Source organism: Chrysochloris asiatica, unplaced genomic scaffold (assembly GCF_000296735.1).
Source record: "Chrysochloris asiatica unplaced genomic scaffold, ChrAsi1.0 scaffold00001, whole genome shotgun sequence".
NCBI classification, from domain to species: Eukaryota; Metazoa; Chordata; class Mammalia; order Afrosoricida; family Chrysochloridae; genus Chrysochloris; species Chrysochloris asiatica.
The window spans coordinates 21474781-21496160 of NW_006408519.1; the positions used below are offsets into that span (position 1 = coordinate 21474781).

The 21380-nt window shown below is 37.5% G+C and overlaps 1 protein-coding gene across 1 annotated transcript in view; it reads right to left on the reverse strand.

The window, feature by feature from the left end:
- Nucleotides 1-890: 890 nt before the first annotated feature.
- Nucleotides 891-21380, reverse strand: part of RAD21 (RAD21 homolog (S. pombe)) — a 38797-nt gene continuing 18307 nt past the window's right edge. Inside the window, exons 4-14 of the mRNA XM_006830664.1 lie at nucleotides 20426-20525; nucleotides 17411-17517; nucleotides 16452-16658; nucleotides 15567-15692; nucleotides 15126-15248; nucleotides 13541-13764; nucleotides 9276-9453; nucleotides 8463-8611; nucleotides 6994-7143; nucleotides 6039-6122; nucleotides 891-2660 (exon numbers count right to left, since the gene is read on the reverse strand). Coding sequence (XP_006830727.1) covers nucleotides 2469-2660; nucleotides 6039-6122; nucleotides 6994-7143; nucleotides 8463-8611; nucleotides 9276-9453; nucleotides 13541-13764; nucleotides 15126-15248; nucleotides 15567-15692; nucleotides 16452-16658; nucleotides 17411-17517; nucleotides 20426-20525 — 1640 coding nt within the window. The 3' untranslated portion in view covers nucleotides 891-2468. The remainder of the gene's footprint in view (nucleotides 2661-6038; nucleotides 6123-6993; nucleotides 7144-8462; nucleotides 8612-9275; nucleotides 9454-13540; nucleotides 13765-15125; nucleotides 15249-15566; nucleotides 15693-16451; nucleotides 16659-17410; nucleotides 17518-20425; nucleotides 20526-21380) is intronic.

Below are 21380 nucleotides of genomic sequence, written 5' to 3' on the forward strand. Positions count from 1 at the left end.
ACATTTCAGTTTTCCTAGATTCATATTTTATACTCAACAATGTTTGTAGCTCTTCTCAATGAGTCGAGCCACATGACCATATGCATGTCTTGAAAACTTTATTCCATCCACGTCATTAAAGTCAACTTTTCTTGGAAGCCCTATATAGGATTGCTGAGTCAGGATCAACTGGATGGTAGAGTTTTGGCTATTTAGAAGCAGCTCTTCCTAGTCACACTTCAGAATGCCTTCCAACTGGAAGTGCTTATCTTTCACTTCTTAGCAATGTTCTGCTGCTATTTATTGATCAATTCTTTAAGTAGATCATTAAGCCCTTCTTCCTATTCTAATTGTCTGAATACTCTGCTGAAACCTATCCATTGGCCCTGGACATGTTGATAGCCAACTTCTAGCATCACAGGCCCGCTAGTCACCAAATGACAAACTGACAGACCATTGCCCTGAGATTAACCTAGGCAATATCTAACAGCTGCTCTCTCACCAGCTTTAGACACACAAGATCACAAGTACACAGGCATGCTGTAAGTTTGTGTATACTTAGCAGTTCAGAGGTGTAATCTATGCCTCAAAACTTTGTTAGCATCAGTCATTTGCTGGTTTCATGTTTAAGACACTACAAAACACACATTACAAAGATCAGACATCTATCAGTTTTATATCACATGCCCTTCATTTAACTAAGAAAAAGAGGAACACAATTCTAGTCTTCAATTTTTCAAAGATTTAAAAAAAAAAAAATCCACTATTTGTATGAAAAACAGTTCTAAGTAATAAAGGCAGAAGGTGAGGCGTGCTGATGTTAATTTCGTCAACATTTTTGGTGTGTGGGGGTGGGGGTGGGTAGGGGGAAGGAGACACACCACCAACTTAATAACCAAATTCTCCAAAACTTACAGCTTATAACACAACTTTTATTAGAAAAGTTATACATAACATAGCATCAACTATTTTCAAGAACATTATTAAACCCGATAAACAATAAAAACCAGACTACCAACATGTGTAACAAGAAACTAATGACCTTTCTATAATCAAACATTTAATTATCTACAATGTCTTTTTACAAAGGGGAAAATCCGTGGTTTACAGGCACATCATATTGAAAATAAAGCTGCAATATCAATTTTATACAATTACCATTCTTAAGAAACTGAATCATTAAAACAGTAATTACGAACTCACAAATTTAAAACATTTCACATAATTTTACATAATTGGGTACACACTCAGGTCTGAGTTTCAAGCACACTCAAGGTCTGAGTTTCAAGTGATTCCCCCCCGCCCCCCTAAAAGTGCCAACACTTATGCTAGAACTTTCAGTGTGAGTAAATTTTGCCCTAGAAAGTTAAGACACGTTTTGATAATCAAATAATCACATAATTTCTGATGCTATCTGGTAGGCTAATAAAATCTTAATGTGGACATGTTTCTTCACTTAAATGACAGGAAACCAGATAATAGGATTTCTGTTGCAAAGTTATTAAAATAAAGTCCCAAACACAGGAGTGTACAGCATTGGAAAAGAGAATTGAACTAAAACTTACAATAAATATCAGATAAGCCATTCATTTTTACAGCACTGTCTGCAAAAGCCTAAGTCCACCAGGTGTATAATTTCCCATCAATCTGTACCTTTAATAGGCATGGCATAATTTTTATTTTCATGATCTGCATATTCAAATATATCGAAACCTCTTTTGAAAACTTTGATTTATAGGTCCTGGAAAGTTATAAAAAGTTTTTAATAGTCAGTCTACTATTAAACAGAAAACAGTCTTTCTATTCATTTTGGAGTCTCATTAAAACAACAGATTTCAGGATAGCAAGGGTCATCACGAGGATTCAAACCGGATGATATACAAAAGAGAACACTTTCAGCAATTCCTATCCTCTTCTAGCGGAAGGGAACCAGTTACACCATAATTTCTTATCCTTGCTCATTATGGAATTATACTTTAAAACATATCTCAAGAGGATGGCCTTGCAGGTACCCATCACTAGGTACAGTCGTTAACAACGAAAGATTGTCCATGTTTCTGATGGGAAAAGACAATTTCTTGTATCAAGACTTGTACCACAGTAAAAATTGTCAGGCATTCCCCCAGACAAGTTTACCTTTTTAATGCAGTAATGTAGAACTAGATTAAAAATCATGACTTTTGACTGCTACTCAACATTATTACATGCCAACAATATTGCACACATCTGTTCTGAACTGTGATCATTATCTTTAGGGTCCTTGAGATGCTTGATTTCTCCATCAGAACACAAACACAATCCATAAAAGCAGTTTCCTTAAGGATGACATTAATAACTTTAAAATACGGGCGGAAAAATGTAGAAAGGAAAAGGCAGAGACTTTGTACAGACAAAATCTAACATTTCTTTAAGGATTTTGTGTGCCCTACACATTGGGGCAATTTGTACACACTAGTGACACGAACACTAGCTATACTACTTCCAGATGCTCATATGATATGAAATCTTGGTCCAGGGGTGGCGATGATGTCACTGTATGGTTCTTCCTGGGTCAGCTCAATAGCTTGCTGCTTTTTAAGAACCAAGAAGCTGTAGAACTTTGCTGCAGCTTGCTTTCTGTTCGTGTTTCGACATAACTCAAGCAAACTGATAGATTCTGCTCCAGTTTTAGCAAGTGCCCGCTGAAACAAAACAGAAAAGATCATTAAATGACTTTCACAATAATGTAAAATTTAAAAGATTACTGAATTTGGTCACTGGAAAATATGTATTGTATATTCTGTTAGCTGCTGGAATTGCATTCTTAAAATAATCATTCTAATTTTAAGGTGAAAGACTCTTTTAATCAACTGTACAGAATAAAAGGAGGACTACTAAACTTATAAAATGGAAACACACTAAATTTTACAGAATCACTTAGTCTACAATCTCCTGTACCGTCTTACTCTTTGTCAGTTTGAGGCGTAGGTTCTTTGCTAGAGGACTGAATAGTAAGTGATTTTCATAATCAGCAGAAGGTATAAAGGACAAAAGTGTATTATTCTATGTCTAAATTCCAAGGAGATTTTCTGGATAGTGCAAATTGTTAATATGCTTGGCTGCTCACTGAAAGGTTGAAAATCAAGATTACTCGGGTACACAGAAAGAAAGGCCGGCAATTCACTTTTGGAAAATTCACCAATAGCTGAGCCTACAGAGCATAGCTCTACTTGGACACCCATGGGATTGTTATTAGGTGCCATCAACTTGGTACTGATTCACAGCGACCCTATGCACAACAGAATGAAACACTGCACAGTCCAGGGCCAACCTCACTCACAACTGTTGCCCATGCTTGAGACCACTGATGCTGCCAATCCATCTCGCTGGGGGTCTTCCTCTTTTTCTCTGACCCTCCACCTTACCAAACATGATATCCTTTTCCAGGTCCTTCCTGACAATATGTTCAAAGTATGAGAGACGAAGTTTGGTCATCCTGGCCTTCAAGGAGCACTCTGGCTGCACTTCTTCTAACACAGACCTGTTGGCTCTTTTGGCAACCCATGGCACTTTCAATATTCTCCTCCAACACCATTAACTCAAATGCATCAATTCTTCTTCCTTATTCACTGTTCAGCTTTCGCATGCATATGGTTATTGAAAATACCATCGTTTGGGTCAGGCGCACCTTAGTCCTCAAGCTGACACATGACGATCGAAAAGCCTTTACATAGTTAATAAAGCACAGGTAAACAACATCTTTCTGATATTCTCTGCTTTCAGCCAAGATCCATCGGACATTAGCAATGATTTCCCTCATCCCATGTCCTCTTCTGAATCCACCTTGAACCTCCCTCTGGAAGTTCTGTCAATGTATGCTTGCAGTCGTTTCTGTATTACCTCTAATAAAACTTTACTCACATGGGCTATCAAAGAGATTGTCTGGTAATTTCCACATCCCGTTGGGTCAACTCTCTTTATAACGGGCACAGTAAATACTGATCTCTTCCAATCAGTCAGCCTGATAGTTGTCTTCCAAATTTCTTGGCAGAGATGAATGAGTGCCTCCTGTGCCGCCTCACTTTTTTGAAAGATTTCAATTTTTATTCCATCAATTCCTGGTGCCTTGTTCTTTGCCAATTCCTTCAATACACCTTAGACTTCTTCCTTCAGTATCATTGGCTCTTGATCATATGCTCCCTCTTGAAACGGTTGAGCATGAACCATTTCCTTTTGGTGCCATGACTGTGCATTCTGTCCATCTTCTCTTGATGCTTTCTGCATCACTCAATAATATACCCAGAGAATCCTTCAATAATAATAATCGAAGCTTGAATTTTTTCTTCCGTTCCCCCAGCTTGAGAAATGCTAAGCATGTTCACTTCCTTTTTGGTTTTCTGACTCCAAATCTTTGCACATTTTGTTGTAATAGTTGACTTTGTCTTTTCGAGCTGACCTTTGAAATTTTTCTGTTCAGCTCTTGTTCCTCCTCATTTCTTCCATTTGCTTTAGCATCTCTACACTGGAGAGCAAGTTTCAGTGTCTCTTCTAACATCCATTTTGATCTTTATCTTCTTTCTTGTTTTCTTAATGAGTTTTTGTTGTCTTCCTGTATGATGTGCTTGATGTCATCCCACAAGTCTTCTGGTCTTCGGGTCTTTAGTGTTTAATGTGTCAAATCTGTTCTTCAAATGATCTCTAATTTCAGGTGGGATATATTCAAGGTCATATTTTTGCTCTCGTGAACTTTTTTTCATTTTCTTCAGGTTCAGATTGAATTTGCATATGAGCAATTAATGGTCTGTTCCACAGTCTGTCCCTGGCCTTGTTCTAACTGATGTTATGGAGCTTTTCCATAGTCTCTTTCCGCAACACATGGGATTACTGAGTCAAAGGCGACTTGATAGTAACTGGTTCCTGGTTTAAGATCAGAGCATGAAAGCCCAAAACTTTAAGTCGTTTCAATATACATTATTAAAGTAAGTCTTTTGTTTTGAGCATGTGATATACAACAATATTTCCAGTTCTTAAAATTCCAATTTTTACAAATAAGTATATATTAATACATCAGATAGTGCTATCTTGAGCATCTGTGAAATGCCAGACACATTGCTAAGGCCTTCCTAAATGAATTCTTCACACTGGACCTGTCCTTTGGCTTCACTTTAGGAAGGCTTGAACACTGTGTCTGGCATTTCACAGATGCTCAAGATATTGCTTATCTGATCAAATAAAAGCATATGGATAAGTGACTACACAATGATGCAAAAATATAATGATTTATCATATTAAAATTCAACCCCAGAGGACACATACAAACAATTCCATAAAATGTTACCACAGTTTTACTTTTCAGGATAGCTATGGATAAGTTTTAAAAACCAAAGGTACTACTTTAAGGACTAAGGTACTCCTGACCAAAGCCATGGTATTCTCAATGCCCACAAACGCATGTGAAAGTCTGACAATTCACAAAGGAAGACCTAAGAAGAATTGATGACATTAGTCTGCCAGAAACATGCATAAAATCTGTCTTGGAAGCAGCCAGAAGGCTCCTTGGAAGCAAGAGTGGTTTCATCTCACAGTACTCTGGACACAATTCTTGGTGAATTGAAGGGCCAGTAAAAAATCTTAAAAGTCTTCAATGGAAGATTCTTTTAGATCAGTAAAACACAATGGCTGCAGCAATGGGCTCAAACACAAGCACAACTGTGAGGATGGTGCAGGACCAGGTAGTGCTTCATTCTGCCGCACACAGGGACGCTATGAATGAAAACCTTTGAGACCCAATACCACAGGAAGGTATGCTCCTGCAAATAAAGCACACAGTAGTATATGGTTTTCAGGGCAAACCATAAACCCCAAGCATGGAAGTTTCTTATGCACAAAATGTGCATGTCATATGTGAAAACTACAGTATGTGTGACTTAACAGAGAGTTTATGTATTTAAAATATCTTGAAAATGGTAGGTTTCACATAGGTATGTGCTCTGGCTATAACATATTAACTTTTTTTCCTTTTGTGGAAGCAATGCCAGGCTTTCATGAAACATTTTCCTCTAAGACCACACACCACATACCTGAAGACCATGAAGCATCTGCTGAGTTCTTTTGTTCCATCTTCTTTCTTCTTGATCCTGATCACCCCCTGAAGCATCTTCATCCTAAATGAGAATGACAAAAGCAAAAAGAAAAAACAAAAAAACCCAGCTGAACACAAAACTGTCTGCTGCAAAACGAAAATATTTCAGTATCCCCTGAGTGCTAATATTTTAAATTTGTATTTTGGCAAGTAGAAAACTATATGTGATATTTCTGAAAAAAAAAATCACTTAGTATCTAGGAATTTTTCTTAAACTAGGAACATTCTCTGTAATCTTCAAGCAGACATTTGATTGACTCTGATTCTACACTGCTTTATAAAATTGTGGTCTATCAGTGTGGTCCACAGCTCATCTATTGGCTATTGTTCCCTAAGACACGGCATTGGTGTCACCATATAAATAAATTATGTCACTAAGCACATGACTTAAATCCCTACAGCACCTCCACATTTGTTAAGTCACTCCACACTTAACCCAGTTTATTTTAGTCAAGTTATATCCCAAATTCCAATTTAATTAAAAACAAAACAAAGCCCATACAAATAGAAAAGGTCTGGTTATCTCACTTCCAGGCCAGACAGGGAAGAGGTTACTGAGGCAAAGGCTAATAGCAGTAAGAATTAACCACTGACCACAAGACAATAAAAAAGCAATTTAAAAGTCAAGTAGGCAATCAGTGAATGACATCAGTCCCCAAAGCCCACAGGAGCCAGTAAAGTTACAGCATAGCATCAAACCTGACAGATTCTTAAGGATGATGATGTATGTACACCACTAAGTTTGTTTGCATTCAAACAGTTTTCATCATCTGATGATTAACATCAATTAATTTAGCGTCAGCATGAAGAAGTAAAAGAGGTTGTTGAAGATTTTTGATATATCTGGAATAGGAATTTATTCATCAGGCATGTCTTTTACACAGTTTCCTTACCTCCTCCTCCTCCTCTTCTTCTTTCTCCTTCTCTTTCTCCTTCTCTTTCTCGGGCAGCAGTTCTAGCTCTGGTATTAGCTGACAAAGACTTGGCGGCTCTTCTGGGGGAAGCTCTACAGGAGGTATTTCCATGTGCTCTGCTTGCTGAGGCTTCAAGCAATAAAAACAAAGCAATTCAGGGTTTTTTAAGGTTGACTTGTTTTAAATATGCATATACATAGCTGTAGTTTGCAAGGTGGAAAGGAATACTGGGGTTTTGTTTCCAAACATTACCCACATTCAAAACTTGTTTTTAGCATATACCATATGTCATTTTCTTTTACTGCAAAGATAGATTAAAAAAGCAGTTAATAAAATTCATCTATTATTATCTTCAAACAAAAGCTATCATTTCAATATTTATTCAGTAGGAATCAAATTTTGAAGTCCTTAGGAGAAATCTGCAAATAAAACTTTAAATAGTAAAAACAAAACTCACAACATTTTGATGTAGTATTTTATAAAGAAACAACTCCCCTACCCCCGATTCTCGCTTCCATGAAGGAGCCGCTGTTGGATTCCTGGCCAAGGCTGACCTAGGAAGGGCGGCTCTTGTGTTAATTATGTGCTGCACAGGTTTCAAGAGAACTTTCAGACCAGACAAGAAGGCCGGGTGACTGACTTCTAAACATCAATTCACAAAGGCTTACTGGTCATAACATTTTGACTTCTAGCCAAACAAGGGGACGGCGCAGCAGTGGGCAGCACTTTGTCTATTTGTATTTAGGGGTCGCCATGAGTTGGGGGATGACTCCATGTCAGCTAACGACACACGAAGATTAATAAGCTCAACACTGTCAACCATTACTGCATAAAATCTTTAACAAATCATAAAAGTGACAGGAAAATAATGGCCAAAACGGGAGTGGTGTTGGAGTTACCCACTCCTAGGTTCATACAGAAAATGCTCTTACTGACAGCAATTCCTTAACACTAGAGAACACAGAAGACTGCTTCTTAAAGTTGGCAGAACATTCTCCTGCCAACAACTCTTAATAGAGGCTGAACAAGTAGTCTGAGGTCACAACAATTGATTTATTCTAAAGAATTAAGGCTAGGAAAGTCCAAACCAGATTTCATTCCCTTTACACTGAGTAGCCAGGTAATGCTTTACTTTTTTACTGCTATCTGACAAGTATATTCTCATTAATTAATAAGATAGCCTAAAACTGTACAGATTAAAGTTCAGAATCAGACATGCTCACTTGGGAACTCTCTTAAGCAAGACCCTATCCAATATTAAGAGTTGGAGAGATGTACTAAATGATCATCTCCCATTGTGTTTACATCCTCAACTGCCAATCTATCTATCTGACTCCATTCTCTGCCTAAAGAACACGGTATTTCAAAGGGGCTCCATGCTACTACCACCAGGAATCCACAGCGATTCTCTCAGCACTATCAATTCTGTAGATGGGTAATTTACTTACAGGCATCGTAGGCTCTGGGTCAACTTGTCCGGCCTTTCGCTTAACTCCCTGAGGTGGTGGTGGAGGCATGGCTGATTCGTCCAAGTTTGTTCTGCTGGCTTCCATTACTGACTCCTGGAGGTGGCTTGGCTCTTCCAAAATGGGCTCATCTACAATGGGTCATAAGAAGAGTTTAAGGCCCTAAGTCTTAAGACAACATTTTAGAATCATTTACTTTTGACACAAACACAGTAAAGTATTTTTTTGCTAATGAAAAAGGCCAAATAAAATTTCAACAAAGATTACACAACTTATAACAATATATTGAAAGGTAGGGCAAAAAAAAAAAAATCAACAACAAAAAAAACAGCCCCAATACTGCTTAGTCAACTGTGACCCATAGTGACCCTCCCCCCTACAGGACAGAAAAGAACTGCCCCACCATAAGGTCTCCAAGGCTTCGGATATTTACAAAGCAGACTGCCCTGGCTTTCTCCTGCAAAGTGGCTGGTGGGTTTGAACTGTTGACTCTTTGGTTAGCAGCTGAGTTATCAACCACTGTGTCATCAAAGGCGCAAAGGGCTTTAAAGGGATTAAGTCCAACATCTAGTTCAATGTAAGACAATTTTTAAGCAAACTGCCACTTAAGACAGTCTCCAACCTTCTGGAAACAGAAAGCTTTGTATCTAACAAATCAATCAGGTGCAATGCATTTTTCTGTCAAAAAATTTGAGGTTACGTTCCCTTCCTGCAAATGTCTTTGGTTTTGGCAACATTCAATTTTAAGTTAAACACTCCTTTATTTAAACTGGATAAAGGAATAACAGAACAAACCAATAACATCACGCTGCTGCTGCTGCTGCTGCTGCTGCTGCTGCTGCTGCTGGTCCTCTCTGGGAACCTCTGGATTTTCAAACTCTTTGAGGAATTCATCCAAATTATCAGCCTCTCCTCCTTTCCTCCTTTTTCTAAGGTCTTCTGGTACAAGTGGTGTAAGACAGCGTGTAAAGAGCTGTTAAAAAAAAAAAAGAAGAGAGACTTTAATTATTAAATAAATCACAGTAACTGGAAACCCACCATTTCTATTTTGCCTCTACATTTTTAACAGAGGTATAATTAGTATAAACATGATTTAGCATATTCTACTCGATTTGTGTTGGAAGAAGTGCAGCCAGAGTGCTCCTTGGAAGCCAAAATGGCCAAATTTTGTCTTTCACACTTCAGAAATATTGTCAGGAGGGACCAGTCACTGGAGAAGAATATCATATTTGGTAAGGTGGAGGGTCAGAGAAAAAGAGGAAGACCCCCAGTGAGATGGATTGGCCAAGTGGAAGCATCGATGCACTGAAGTGTGGCAACAACAGTGAGGCCGGCCCAGAACCGGGCAGTGTTTTGTTCTGCTGTGCATTAAGGTTGCTATGAGTCAGTACTGACTCGATGGCACCTAATGACAAAAACAACTTGATGTACTAAACTAATTATACCTGTTTATAAAATATAAACTTAGGAAAAACAGAAATTAGTGTAAATAAGATTTAGCATGTTCTACATATTATTATCCACCACTCGTCTGTCAGTTTATCGTGCTGTGGTGGATTGTGAGTTGCTGTGATTCTGAAAGCTATGCCACCGGTATTTGAAATACCAGCAGGGTCACCCATGGTGGACAGGTTTCAGATGAGCTTCCAGAGGAAGACAGACTAGGAGGGAGAAACGAACTACTTCCGAATATTCAGTCACTGAAAACCTTATGAATAATAGAAAATACTGTCAGATATAGCACCAGAAAATCAGTCCCTCAGGTTGGAAGGCACTCAAAAAGCGACTGGGGAACATCTGCGTCCTCAAAGTAGAGTTGACCGTGATGATGTGAATGGAGGAAAGCCATTGGGACCTTTATTTGATGATAGGGAACAACTCAAAATGAAGAGAAACAGCTGTAAACATCCATTAATAATTGGAACACGAATGTACGATGTATGAATCTAGGAAAATTGGAAATTGTCAAAAATGAAATGGAACGCATAAACATAGATATCTAAGGCATTAGTGAAATGGACTGGCATTGGCCATATTAAATCTGAAAAACACACGGTTTACTATGCCAGGAGTAAAAAATTGAAGAGGGATGGGGTTGCATTCATCATCAAAAAGAATATATTAAGATCAGTCAGGAGGTACAATGCTGTGTGTGATTGGATAATACACTTGCATCAATAGGGAAACCCAGTTAATACACCACTATTATTCAAATTTATGCACTAACCACGGAAGCCAGTAAGGACGAAACAGAAGAATTCTACCAAAGTCTTCAATCTGAAATTGATCAAATATGCAATCAAGATGTATTGATCATTACTGGTGATTGGAAAGCAAAGGTTGGAAACAAACAGGAAGCATCAGTAGTTAGAAAATATGGCCTTGGTGATAGAAATGAAGTTGGAGATTGCACTACAGAATCCTGCATACGCCAACAATTTGTTCATTTCAAATACTCTCTTTATATAGCATAAGAGAGGATTACACACATGGACTTCACCAGACAAAATACACTGAAATCAAACTGACTACATCTGTGGTAAGAAATGATGGAAAAGCTCCATATAATCAACCAAAACAAAACCAGGGCAGACTTTGGAAGAGACCATACATTGCTCATATGCAAATTCAAACTGAAGCTGAACAAAATGAAAACAAGTCCATGAGAACCAAAATATGACCTTGAATATATCCCACCTGAATTCAGAGATCATCTGAAGAACAGATTTGATAGATTAAACACTAAAGACCAAAGACGAGAAGAGTTGTGGGACGACATCAAGAACATCATAAATGAAGAAAGCAAAAGTCATTAAGACAAGAAAGAAGGAAAAGGTCAAAATGTACGTTAGACGAGACACTGAAACTTGCTCTCCAGCGTAGAGATGCTAAAGCAAATGGAAGAAATGATGAGGTCCAAGAGCTGAAGACAAAATTTCAAAGGTCAGCTCGATAAGATAAAGCCAAATATTACAACAAAATGTGCAAAGATCTGGAATCAGAAAACCAAAAACGAAGAACATGCTCAGCATTTCTCAAGCTTGGGGAACTCTCAACTTTCGTTATTGAAAGATTCTTTGGGCAACCTATTGAATGATGTAGAAAGCATCAAGAGAAGATGGAGGGAATACACAGAGTTACTGTACCAAAAGGAAATGGTTAATGTTCAACTATTTCAAGAGGTAGCGTATGATCAAGAGCCAATGACACTGAAGGAGGAAGTCCAAGGTGCACTGAAGGAATTGGCAAAGAACAAGGCACCAGGAATTGATGGAATAAAATTGGGAATCTTTCAAGAAAGTGAGGTGGCACCGGAGACACTCATTCATCTCTGCCAAGAAATTTGGAAGACAACTATGTGGCTGACTGATTGGAAGAGATCCGTTATTTGTGCCTATTCCAAAGAGAGGTGACCCAATGGAATGGGGGAAATCATTGGACAATCTCTTTCATATCCCAATGCGAGTAAAGTTTTACTAAAGGTAATACAGAAACGTCTGCAAGCATACACTGACAGAGAACTTCCAGAGGTTCATGACGGATTCAGAAGAGGCTATGGAACGAGGGATATCATTGCTGATGTTCAATGATCTTGGCTGAAAGCAGAGAATATCAGAAAGATTTTTACCTGTGTTTTAGTAGGCAAATCTGCTGCACAAGAGCTTTTTAAAAAAGTGTTGAAGAGCAAAGATGTCAGCTTGAGGACTAAGGTGCGCCTAACTCAAGCCATGGTATTTTCAAGAACCTCATATGTATGTGAAAGCTGGACAGTAAATAAGGAAGACCACAGAAGAATTGTGGCTTTTGAATTATGGTGTTGGAGGAGAATATTTAAAGTACCATGGGCTGCCAAAAAGAACCAACATATCTGTGTTGGAAGAAGTGCAGCCAGAGTTCTCCTTGGAAGCCAGGATGGTCAGACCAGTCACTGGATCAGCATATCATGTTTGGTAAGGTGGAGGGTCAGAGAAAAAGAGAAAGACCCCCAGCAAGATGGACTGGCAACGTGGCAACATCAATGGTCTCGAGCATGGCAACAATTGTGAGGTTAGCCCAGGACCACGCAGTGTTTCTTCTGTTGTGCATAGGGTTGCTATGAGTTGTTGCAATTTGATGGCACCGAACAACAACTTCATATTATTGAGTCCTGGTGTGGCACTGCGGGTTAATGACCCGAACTGCAGGGTTGCTATGAGTCAGAATTGACGTGACGGCACTTAAACAACAATTTAACATGATAGTCACAATTAATTTCATCTTAAAGTGAGATTAAATATGGTTTTCAAATGATAACGATTATAATTTCAGAAGCTGAAAATGATGAAATTTTAATGTCTCATAATTCAGAGACAACGCTAAGATTCTTAAGTTTTTTAACCTGCAATATGTTTCATGTAAACATAATTAAAATGCAACTAAACTAGAATCATCTAAAATAGCTTTGCTGCATGCTTTTTCTATCAGTTTTTTAATGACTGCCTAATATCCCCCAAGGAGCTCTGGTAGCATAGTGGTTACAAATCGGGCTGTGAACCACAAGGTCAGCAGTTCGAAACTATCAGCAGTTCCACAGGAGAATGATGAGGCTTTCTGCTCCCATAAAGATTTACAGCCTCGGAAACCCTGTGCAGGGTCGCTATGAGTCAGAACCGGCACTTAACAACAACAACAGCATCCCCCAATGAGTAGATACGTAACACGATTCCTCTATTCATTTTATTTATTTGGGGTTTAATTTCTTTTATTTCATCCAGTTTTCATTTAAGTTTCTCCCTGCCAACTCCACACAAATGACTTTTCACATATTCTACATAGTTCTTTTAAGGAAAAATGCAGATCTTCTGTACCTTATTTGGAATTGTTTAGAATCCGAAGAGAGCAGAAAATTACCTATAAGTGAAAAACTACTCTTATAAAGTCAGTGCTTTTAATTGTAGGAAAAAATAGAATCCCCAGTTCACTCAAGGGAAAAAACTGCTGATTTGAAGCACTGTATACATGAAGGCAACAGAACAGCTAGCTGATTATAAGATGCCGGAGAGAGAACCTCTCTGTCTTACCTTCAGTAGTCTATTATTCCATAAAGGCTGAGCAGGTAAAGAGAAAAGTTTTTCCACACCTCCTGTCTCTTTCCACATCATCAATTTCTTTGTGGGTGGTGCCAGATCCAAAGTAGTAACAATATCAGAATAATCACTAAGTTGTGCTCTAATGGTCTTGCTATCCAACTCTTTGACACTATCAACAATCAGTTTCCTCTTCCTCTTGGCTTTTGTTTCTTTAACTGGGAAGATAGAAGAAAAAGAGTAAGGCCATTTCCATCCCCCAAAAGGTCAGCAGTTTCAATCCACCCAACTACTTCATGGAAAAAAGGATGTGATAATCTAATCCCATAAAGACATCAACCATGGAAACCCTATGGGGTGGTTCTACTCGGTCTCATAGGTACACAATGTGTTAGAATTAACTTGACAGCAATGGGCTTGTGTTCTTGCAGTAACTATTTCTCACTGTAGGAGCTGCTTTCTTACACAGAGACTCTAGTAGAAAAGCTAAGACTGGTAAGAGTAAGGATCTGCTTTATAAGTGAAAGTTGTGCAAGAATGTACAAAACAGGCTGATGCACAGTTGACAGCTATGCAATAAAAATGTGATATGTGAACGTTTAAAGAATTTTCACACAAAATTGGTAAATTAACACCAATACATTTTCTAATTGTCACATTTTTTGAGGACTACAAAACAGCAAAAGGACTGTTCTATATTCTTATTTCACATTAACTTGTGTTTCCCCATGCTACCCAAATTATAAGGAGCTCTGGTAGTATACTGGTTACAAATCAGGCTGCTAACCTCAGGGTCAGCAGTTTGAAACTTCTAGCTGTTCCACGGGAGAAAGATGAGGCTTTCTGCTCCCATAAAGATTTACAGCTTTGGAAACCCTGTGCAGGGGTTGCTATGAGTCGGGACTGACTCCACGGCACATAACCACGACATCAAATTATAATGCAATAGGAAGTAAATTCAAGAAGTAGATGGTACTTGGCTACCACTAATAACTGCTCTGAAAGGGATCATATTAGATGGGTCTCAGAAAGAACGTGAGAAAATGTGGGATAAAACTCAATTGAAAAAAAAAGAAAAGATCAGGCTTACTGGTTAGAAAGAGACTGGAAAAGGGCCTGAGACTATGGCCCTTGACCACCCTTCAGGTCTGAAAAAGGAACTCACCCTTGTGGGGTAAGTTTCAGTCATAAGAAGGGTATGGTATATAGTAGGGACAACACTACTAAGGTATGACCACCATGGATTGGTGAATCATTCAAAATCAAAAGGGCAGCATTTACCTAAGGACAAAGTTGAGAAAGGAAGGGAAGGAGGGTGGAGGAAGTAGGATAACTGTTGTTATAGGGCGGGGATTGCAGTCACTGAGATGAAATAAAGTGTATGATTTGTTGAATGTAAAACTGATGATCTTTTCTGTAAACCATCAATTCACAGTAAAGAGTTAAAAAAAGAATTACAAACTCTATGGTAAAGTAGAAAGTAACTTAGTTTCTGAAATGATAGATTAGTGAACATCAAGAGCTAAAACTAGGATCTTACGTACTAAAGCTGTAGAAATGAAAAGATTTGCTTGCTCACCAGTGATATCAATAGGCTCCAAAGCAAAGGCTTCCTCCTCGTTTGGAACAAGTGTTGTCTGATCAGTCATAGTTGGCATTGGTTCAACAGGATCCACTGAATCAGGACTATCAGGCCCTCCCACTACAAAAAGAAAAGTACTGTCAAAAAATGCATGGTAAGACTTATCATAGAACAAGGGGTGTGGGATGTGTTTGTGAAATGAAAGGAAACTCCATTGGCACACCTAGAAAGAGCACTTTCTGGTTACGAGGCAGCACCTCCAAAGTGAAAACCAACTGGCTAAGAAAATGTGGGAGGAACACAGCGCTGAACACATAATGAAAACTAGTAGTCAATCATAAGTTCCTTTCAAAGTTCATTAAAATTGTAATTCTTAATCTTCTGTTATTTATCATTTTGGATGCCATACAATCATTCCACTGAACATTCACTGCTTACTTGATACGTTATCATCCTCATCCATATCATCATGTGTAGGCTGTTCTGGCAACATCACCCCTGTCTCAGAGAGAGCAGGAGGATCGTCAAAGATACCACCATCATTATTACTAATAAGTTTGTCATCTGAAATAGGAAAGCAATCCAGTTATAATTTGTAAAACAAATGCTAAAAGAATAATAGCTAATCACTGGAAACATAATGTTAAGATGGATTAAATTTAAATACGCTTTCTTTGTATCAGTTTCTTGTCAAGGAAGTTTATAAAAGCATGAAACATAAATGATAGTTCTCATTCACATTTGCTATTTATCATCTATTTAAAAAATGTATTTAACAAAACAGATTTCAAGTAGAGCTGTTTAATAAATAGTAGTATTAAGTCTGACAAGCACCTTTAAGCAAACACAGATATTGATAAAAAATTCATAGGCTACAGTTTTACAAAAGCTTTGTTGAACCAATTAGTCCTGAACCCCATAAATGTACATGCACTTCTGCTCAACACCCAGAATTAGCAAGTGCTTCCCAATATCATAACTGAATACAGAAATCACACCTACCACTCAATGACTGTCATCACATTTACGACAAACAAAACACCAAAATAAACTACTACTCCCGATTCTGCAGAAAAACAATGTCCCACCGACAGTAGACAGTAAGAAAGGCAGGGTAGCTTGACAGTATCAATGGCTGTGATGGTTAAGATTATGTGTCAACTTGGGCGGGCCATGACTCTCAAAGGCTTGGCCATTACGAGTTATATAAGAATGTACTTTGACAGTTGTTGAATGATGTAGCCACAGCCACCCTTCATTCCCACATAAGAACGTTGCTTAGCGAGGAGTGAGTGTTAGAATAACCACCTTGTTGTTACCTACCTAATATACCACCATCATTTCCTTCTCCAAAATTGTCATCCTTATATTGATCTTCATATTCTAAATGGTTCATTTTTGCATTCAGATTGCTGGTGCTCTGCTCAGGTTCCAGTAAGAGATTAGAAGTACTAGTGCTCACTAACATGTCGTCATCCTCAAAAGCGCTGCCTTCTCTCATTATCTCACGGTCATCCATCCCAAAGTCACCTGAACACATTTTAGTTTTCAGTTGAAAAAGGTTAGAAACATCATGGTTACAAAAGAAAACAACTAATTTTGTATTATATTCATATCACCTTTCCTTTTTGAAACCTTACTTATCTTTGAATGCAAAGACAGTTAATCGCTAAATCTTTAGCATCTAAATTTCATACAGTTACCTGATTCGGGATTACAGATAGTTCTAACAAATTCAAACTGGTATCCAAATTATGGTTTTCCTAACTATGTGGTTGTTAGGTGCTGTTGAGATGATTCTGATTCACAGCATCCCTATAACAACAGAATGAAACACTGTCTGATCCTGGCCACCCCTCACATCTACTATGTTTGAACCCATTGCTGCTGCCACTCCAGAAAAGAATTTGGCTTGCAATCAGTTTTGTGTGTGTTTTGCATGGTAGGAACAGAACACAACTGTTCCAAAATTATTAAAAGTGAGCCTTATTTCCATGCTGGGAAATTTACAATGAAGCATTATATTCTATCACTATGCATGAGGATTAACAGTAGACAAAGAATGAACTATAAATTTGCTGTGCAAATGGAAATGATGCATAACATATTGGTGGCAAAGGAAATTCTACCTTTAATATTTGGAAATGCATTAGATGAAATAATAAGTCTTTTGTCAACATGAATGTATTATATCTGGTTTCTTTTGGAATCTGTTAGTATTGCGCGCCACAACATAATTGTAACATTATAGCTAATGGCTAGCAGTTGATGTCTCTTATTACCAAAATCATTTTCTTGTAGAATACTGATGTTTCCAACTTCTTCTCTCATGGTTATCTCTTCCACTCTGCTCTGGTTCAGGCTGAATTGCTGGGCCACATCAATGTCACTTTAAAGAAAGATTCACAGTACATTTTAAATTTAAGTCCCAAGTCTCACTGCAATGTGTTTGTAGGAAAAAAATTCAAATTCTTTTTATAACAAAAAAGAAAACATAATCCTAAGGGTTAGGAGTTTAAATACATTTAATATTAAATAAATGAATATCATCCAAGAATAAGAATAACAATTTGGAAGTTAACTCAATTTGTATTTGTGGTGCTGCAGGTTAACGAGCTGGACTGCAAAGGCAGTTTGAACTGCAGAGTCAGCGGTTCAAGCTCACAAGTCACTCCTCGGAAGCCCTATACAGGGTTGCTATGGGTTGGAATTGACTCAATGGCACTTCAATGGTTCCAACTCATAAGGATTCTGTATAGGGCTTCTGAGAGTCGCTAGTGGATTTGAACTGCTGACCTTGCAACTTACAGTCTAGTGCGTATCCACACCAGGGCTCGATCTAATACTAAAAGGTTTCAAAAATTTCATGGTAAAACAGAATCGGACAATAATGAGGTTTTTCCATGAACTTTTTGAACCCTCCTCATGTAGCACTCATGACCAGCAATTATAATGGAACATACTAAAGTTAGCACATAAAGCAACACAGTGCATAGAAGAAAAACTTAGAAATCTATGAGCTAGACAATAACACATGGATTTTCATCAGAACCCTGCAACTTAAAGGTTGTGCGAACTCTGCAAAGTCACCTAATTTTTCTGAGTTAGTTCCTTTCTCTAATAAGTGAAACTGACTCCTCATACTGTTTAAGAATATTGAATAAAAAACATAAATCACATGTTAAATATCAACTTGGAACAAAAGCCAATGAATGGTATGCAGTCAATTTTGACTCATACGACCCTACAGGACAGAGCAGAGTTGCTCCTTATGGTTCTGTTGGTGGTGTTAAGTGCTGTCGAGTCGGTTCCCACCCACAGAGACCCTGAATAGGGTTTCTAAGGAGCCTCTGGTGAGCTTGAACCACCAACCTTGCAGTTCAAATGACTTTTAAGTCTGACACATTAGCCCACAGCGCCACACCAGGACTCCCCTTAAGGTTCTAGAGGCTATAAATCTTTATGGTAGCAGGCAGTGTCATCTTTCTCCCTTGAAGGTATGCGGTGAGCAGTCCACCTACAGTGTTACCAAAGCTCCTTAACTTGGAAAAGCATTGGCCAAATACAGAACTTGAAAAACAAATGAACAGCTCTGTTCAGCAAATAAACAACAAGGTATAAAAACCTTCAGAGTGAGGCATGGCTAGTATGCATTCTTAAGAAAGATTATCTATACATACCAGCCAATGCAATAACTGTGGACTTTGTGCAGACCTGGATTCAAACAAGCGGTGCCAACTGGGTATTTTTTCAAATACTTACTGGATATTATATTAAGGAATTACTTTTAAAATCAATTAAAAAACCCCAGAAACATAACATGGCTACTGTACTATAAACTATATGTACTGTGCAAATGTTATTTAACATGAGTTTTCTAGTAAGGAATGTTGACTATGTTCTCAAATATTTAAATAATTACCTCTTTCCTTCCTTCTCTAGTTTAAAAACAATGGCAATAGGGATTTTTTTAGTCCTCTGTACGCAATTGCTCCTCAGAAACCCTATACAGGATTGCTATGAGTTGGAACCAACTCCATGACACTTAACAACAACAAAGGAGCCTTAAATAAAGGCTCTTAAATATGCGTCTTAAATAAAGCTCCTGTTGAAAGGAGCCCTAATAGCATAGTGGATTACAACCAGGGCTGCTAACCCCAAGAACAGCAGTTCGAATATCCTAGGAGTTCCCAGGGAAAAAGATGATACCTTCACCTCCTGTGAAAATTTACAGTCTTGGAAATTCTACAGGATTTGCTATGAGCTGGAACTGACTCAGTGGCACACAACCATCACCACAGCTAAGTTTGAAAAACTGCTTATCTCTAAAGAGACACACAATGAAATACATTCTTAACTTTAAAACAACCCACTGGGAGTGGTTAAACTGGGAAAACACATATGAAATAAAAATACATTGATAATCAAAGCAACTAGATGATGAGTACATGGGGTTCCTTATATGAATCTACATTTTATGTAGGTTAAAAAATTTCCAAGATAAAAACTTACTAAAACAAGAAGTGTGTAAAAGTGCCTAGTATTAACACACACAAATCAAAATAGTAAATCATAAACTTACTCTGCTAATTAGGAGTTAAGAGATGATTTCAAAAAGCAGAGATATTTGCCTTAAATAAAGCATGGTATGAAGGAGATGAAAGCTTGGAGTCTGAATGTTTCCTGGCTGTCAACTGTGCTACTCAGTTACATGAGAAGTTACAGTCACATTCCCCATCATGATGTAACAGCAAGTTCTAAGGACTGAATACCAAAGTGCTCTTGTTATAATGCGTCTCTGTACAACGTTCTCCTCTTAAATATGTGTTGTATGTGCTGCTCCTCTTCACAGAAAGTTATCTCATGCTTATTTAGGAACAGAACAATTGTTGCTCTGATTATAGTCTGACCAAAAACACCAGACTAATAAACTAATAAGGGCGTAGCACAACACTGCATATGAATATTTCTTTAAAAAAAAAAAAAAAAATCATGAAATAGTTCAAATTTATGGATATTAGTATGCAAAGCACATACCTGGACAATTGTATAATTTACACAAGCTTTGCTCTAAGTAAATCAGAATTCTCAAACCTTAGTTCCATTAAAGATGACATCTTCTACATGATTTCTTAGAGAAAAAACATTTTCTAGGATATATCTTTTATATTTATAAAGTAACCCAAGCAAAACATTTAAGCTACATTTTAACTCAATGGCAAAACATTCTTAAAAATTATACATAAAGAAGCCTCAACTATAAAAAATGTTTTAAAAAGAATGAAAGAGAGACATACTCCAAGTCAGGAAGTGGCTGATCGAAATCATGAAACTCTTCTGGTAAGGTAATGGCATTATAAGCTGCTTCCCGGTTTTCCTCAGGCAGGTCAACAACACCTGGAAAAGAAATGCTAAATCTGAAGGTCCAAGCTACACCATAGATTATTTAGGGATTCAAAGGAGGAAAAGTCAGTATAATATCCAAAGATTATATAGATTCTAAAAATGTTGGCAACATATACAAAGTACTCTGAAGAAAAAGTACTTTTGTGTTCTCTTAATTGTCAAAGCACTAATAATTATGAGTTATGTAGAAATATCTTTAAAATACTCATGCCATCAAATAAATAGTAACACTTCCCAATAAGCATGCACTTTATGAGGAGAAGGAATGACAATGAAGGAGTACCCCCATTATTAAGTGACTGTTGTAGAATGAGATTATGTGATTTTTATACATTAAGTTTTTAAATGTATTTTTCCAAATTGTCTATAACAATATTATATATTGCTTCTAAGAGGCAAAAGCAAACAAAAACAAGTTACTTAAAATGCACATAGTGGTGTCATGTTAGAAATCATTCAATTAGCTTAGTATAACCACCATCTTTGTCCAAAAGTATTTTATTTCTACACCTTAAACTTGACTTTACATATTAAAATAAACTGAAATACCAGAATATAACCAGTAGAAAACACTGTAATCTTAATGAAAATGACATTAATACTATTCATTAAGATTACTTTAATTAGAATCAAATTTTATCATGGATTCAAAAACCTACAGAAGACATTTAATGAAAAGGCTCAATAACTTAGGTTAAATGTAAATTTAAATTTAAGAGCACATGAAAAAATTTCAGGAAAATTAGAATCTTAATATTTTATGTTTGGAGTTGTGGTTCAAGCTCACCGGCCGCTCCTCAAAAACCCTATACAGGGTTGCTATGCATGGAACTGATTCAACGGCAT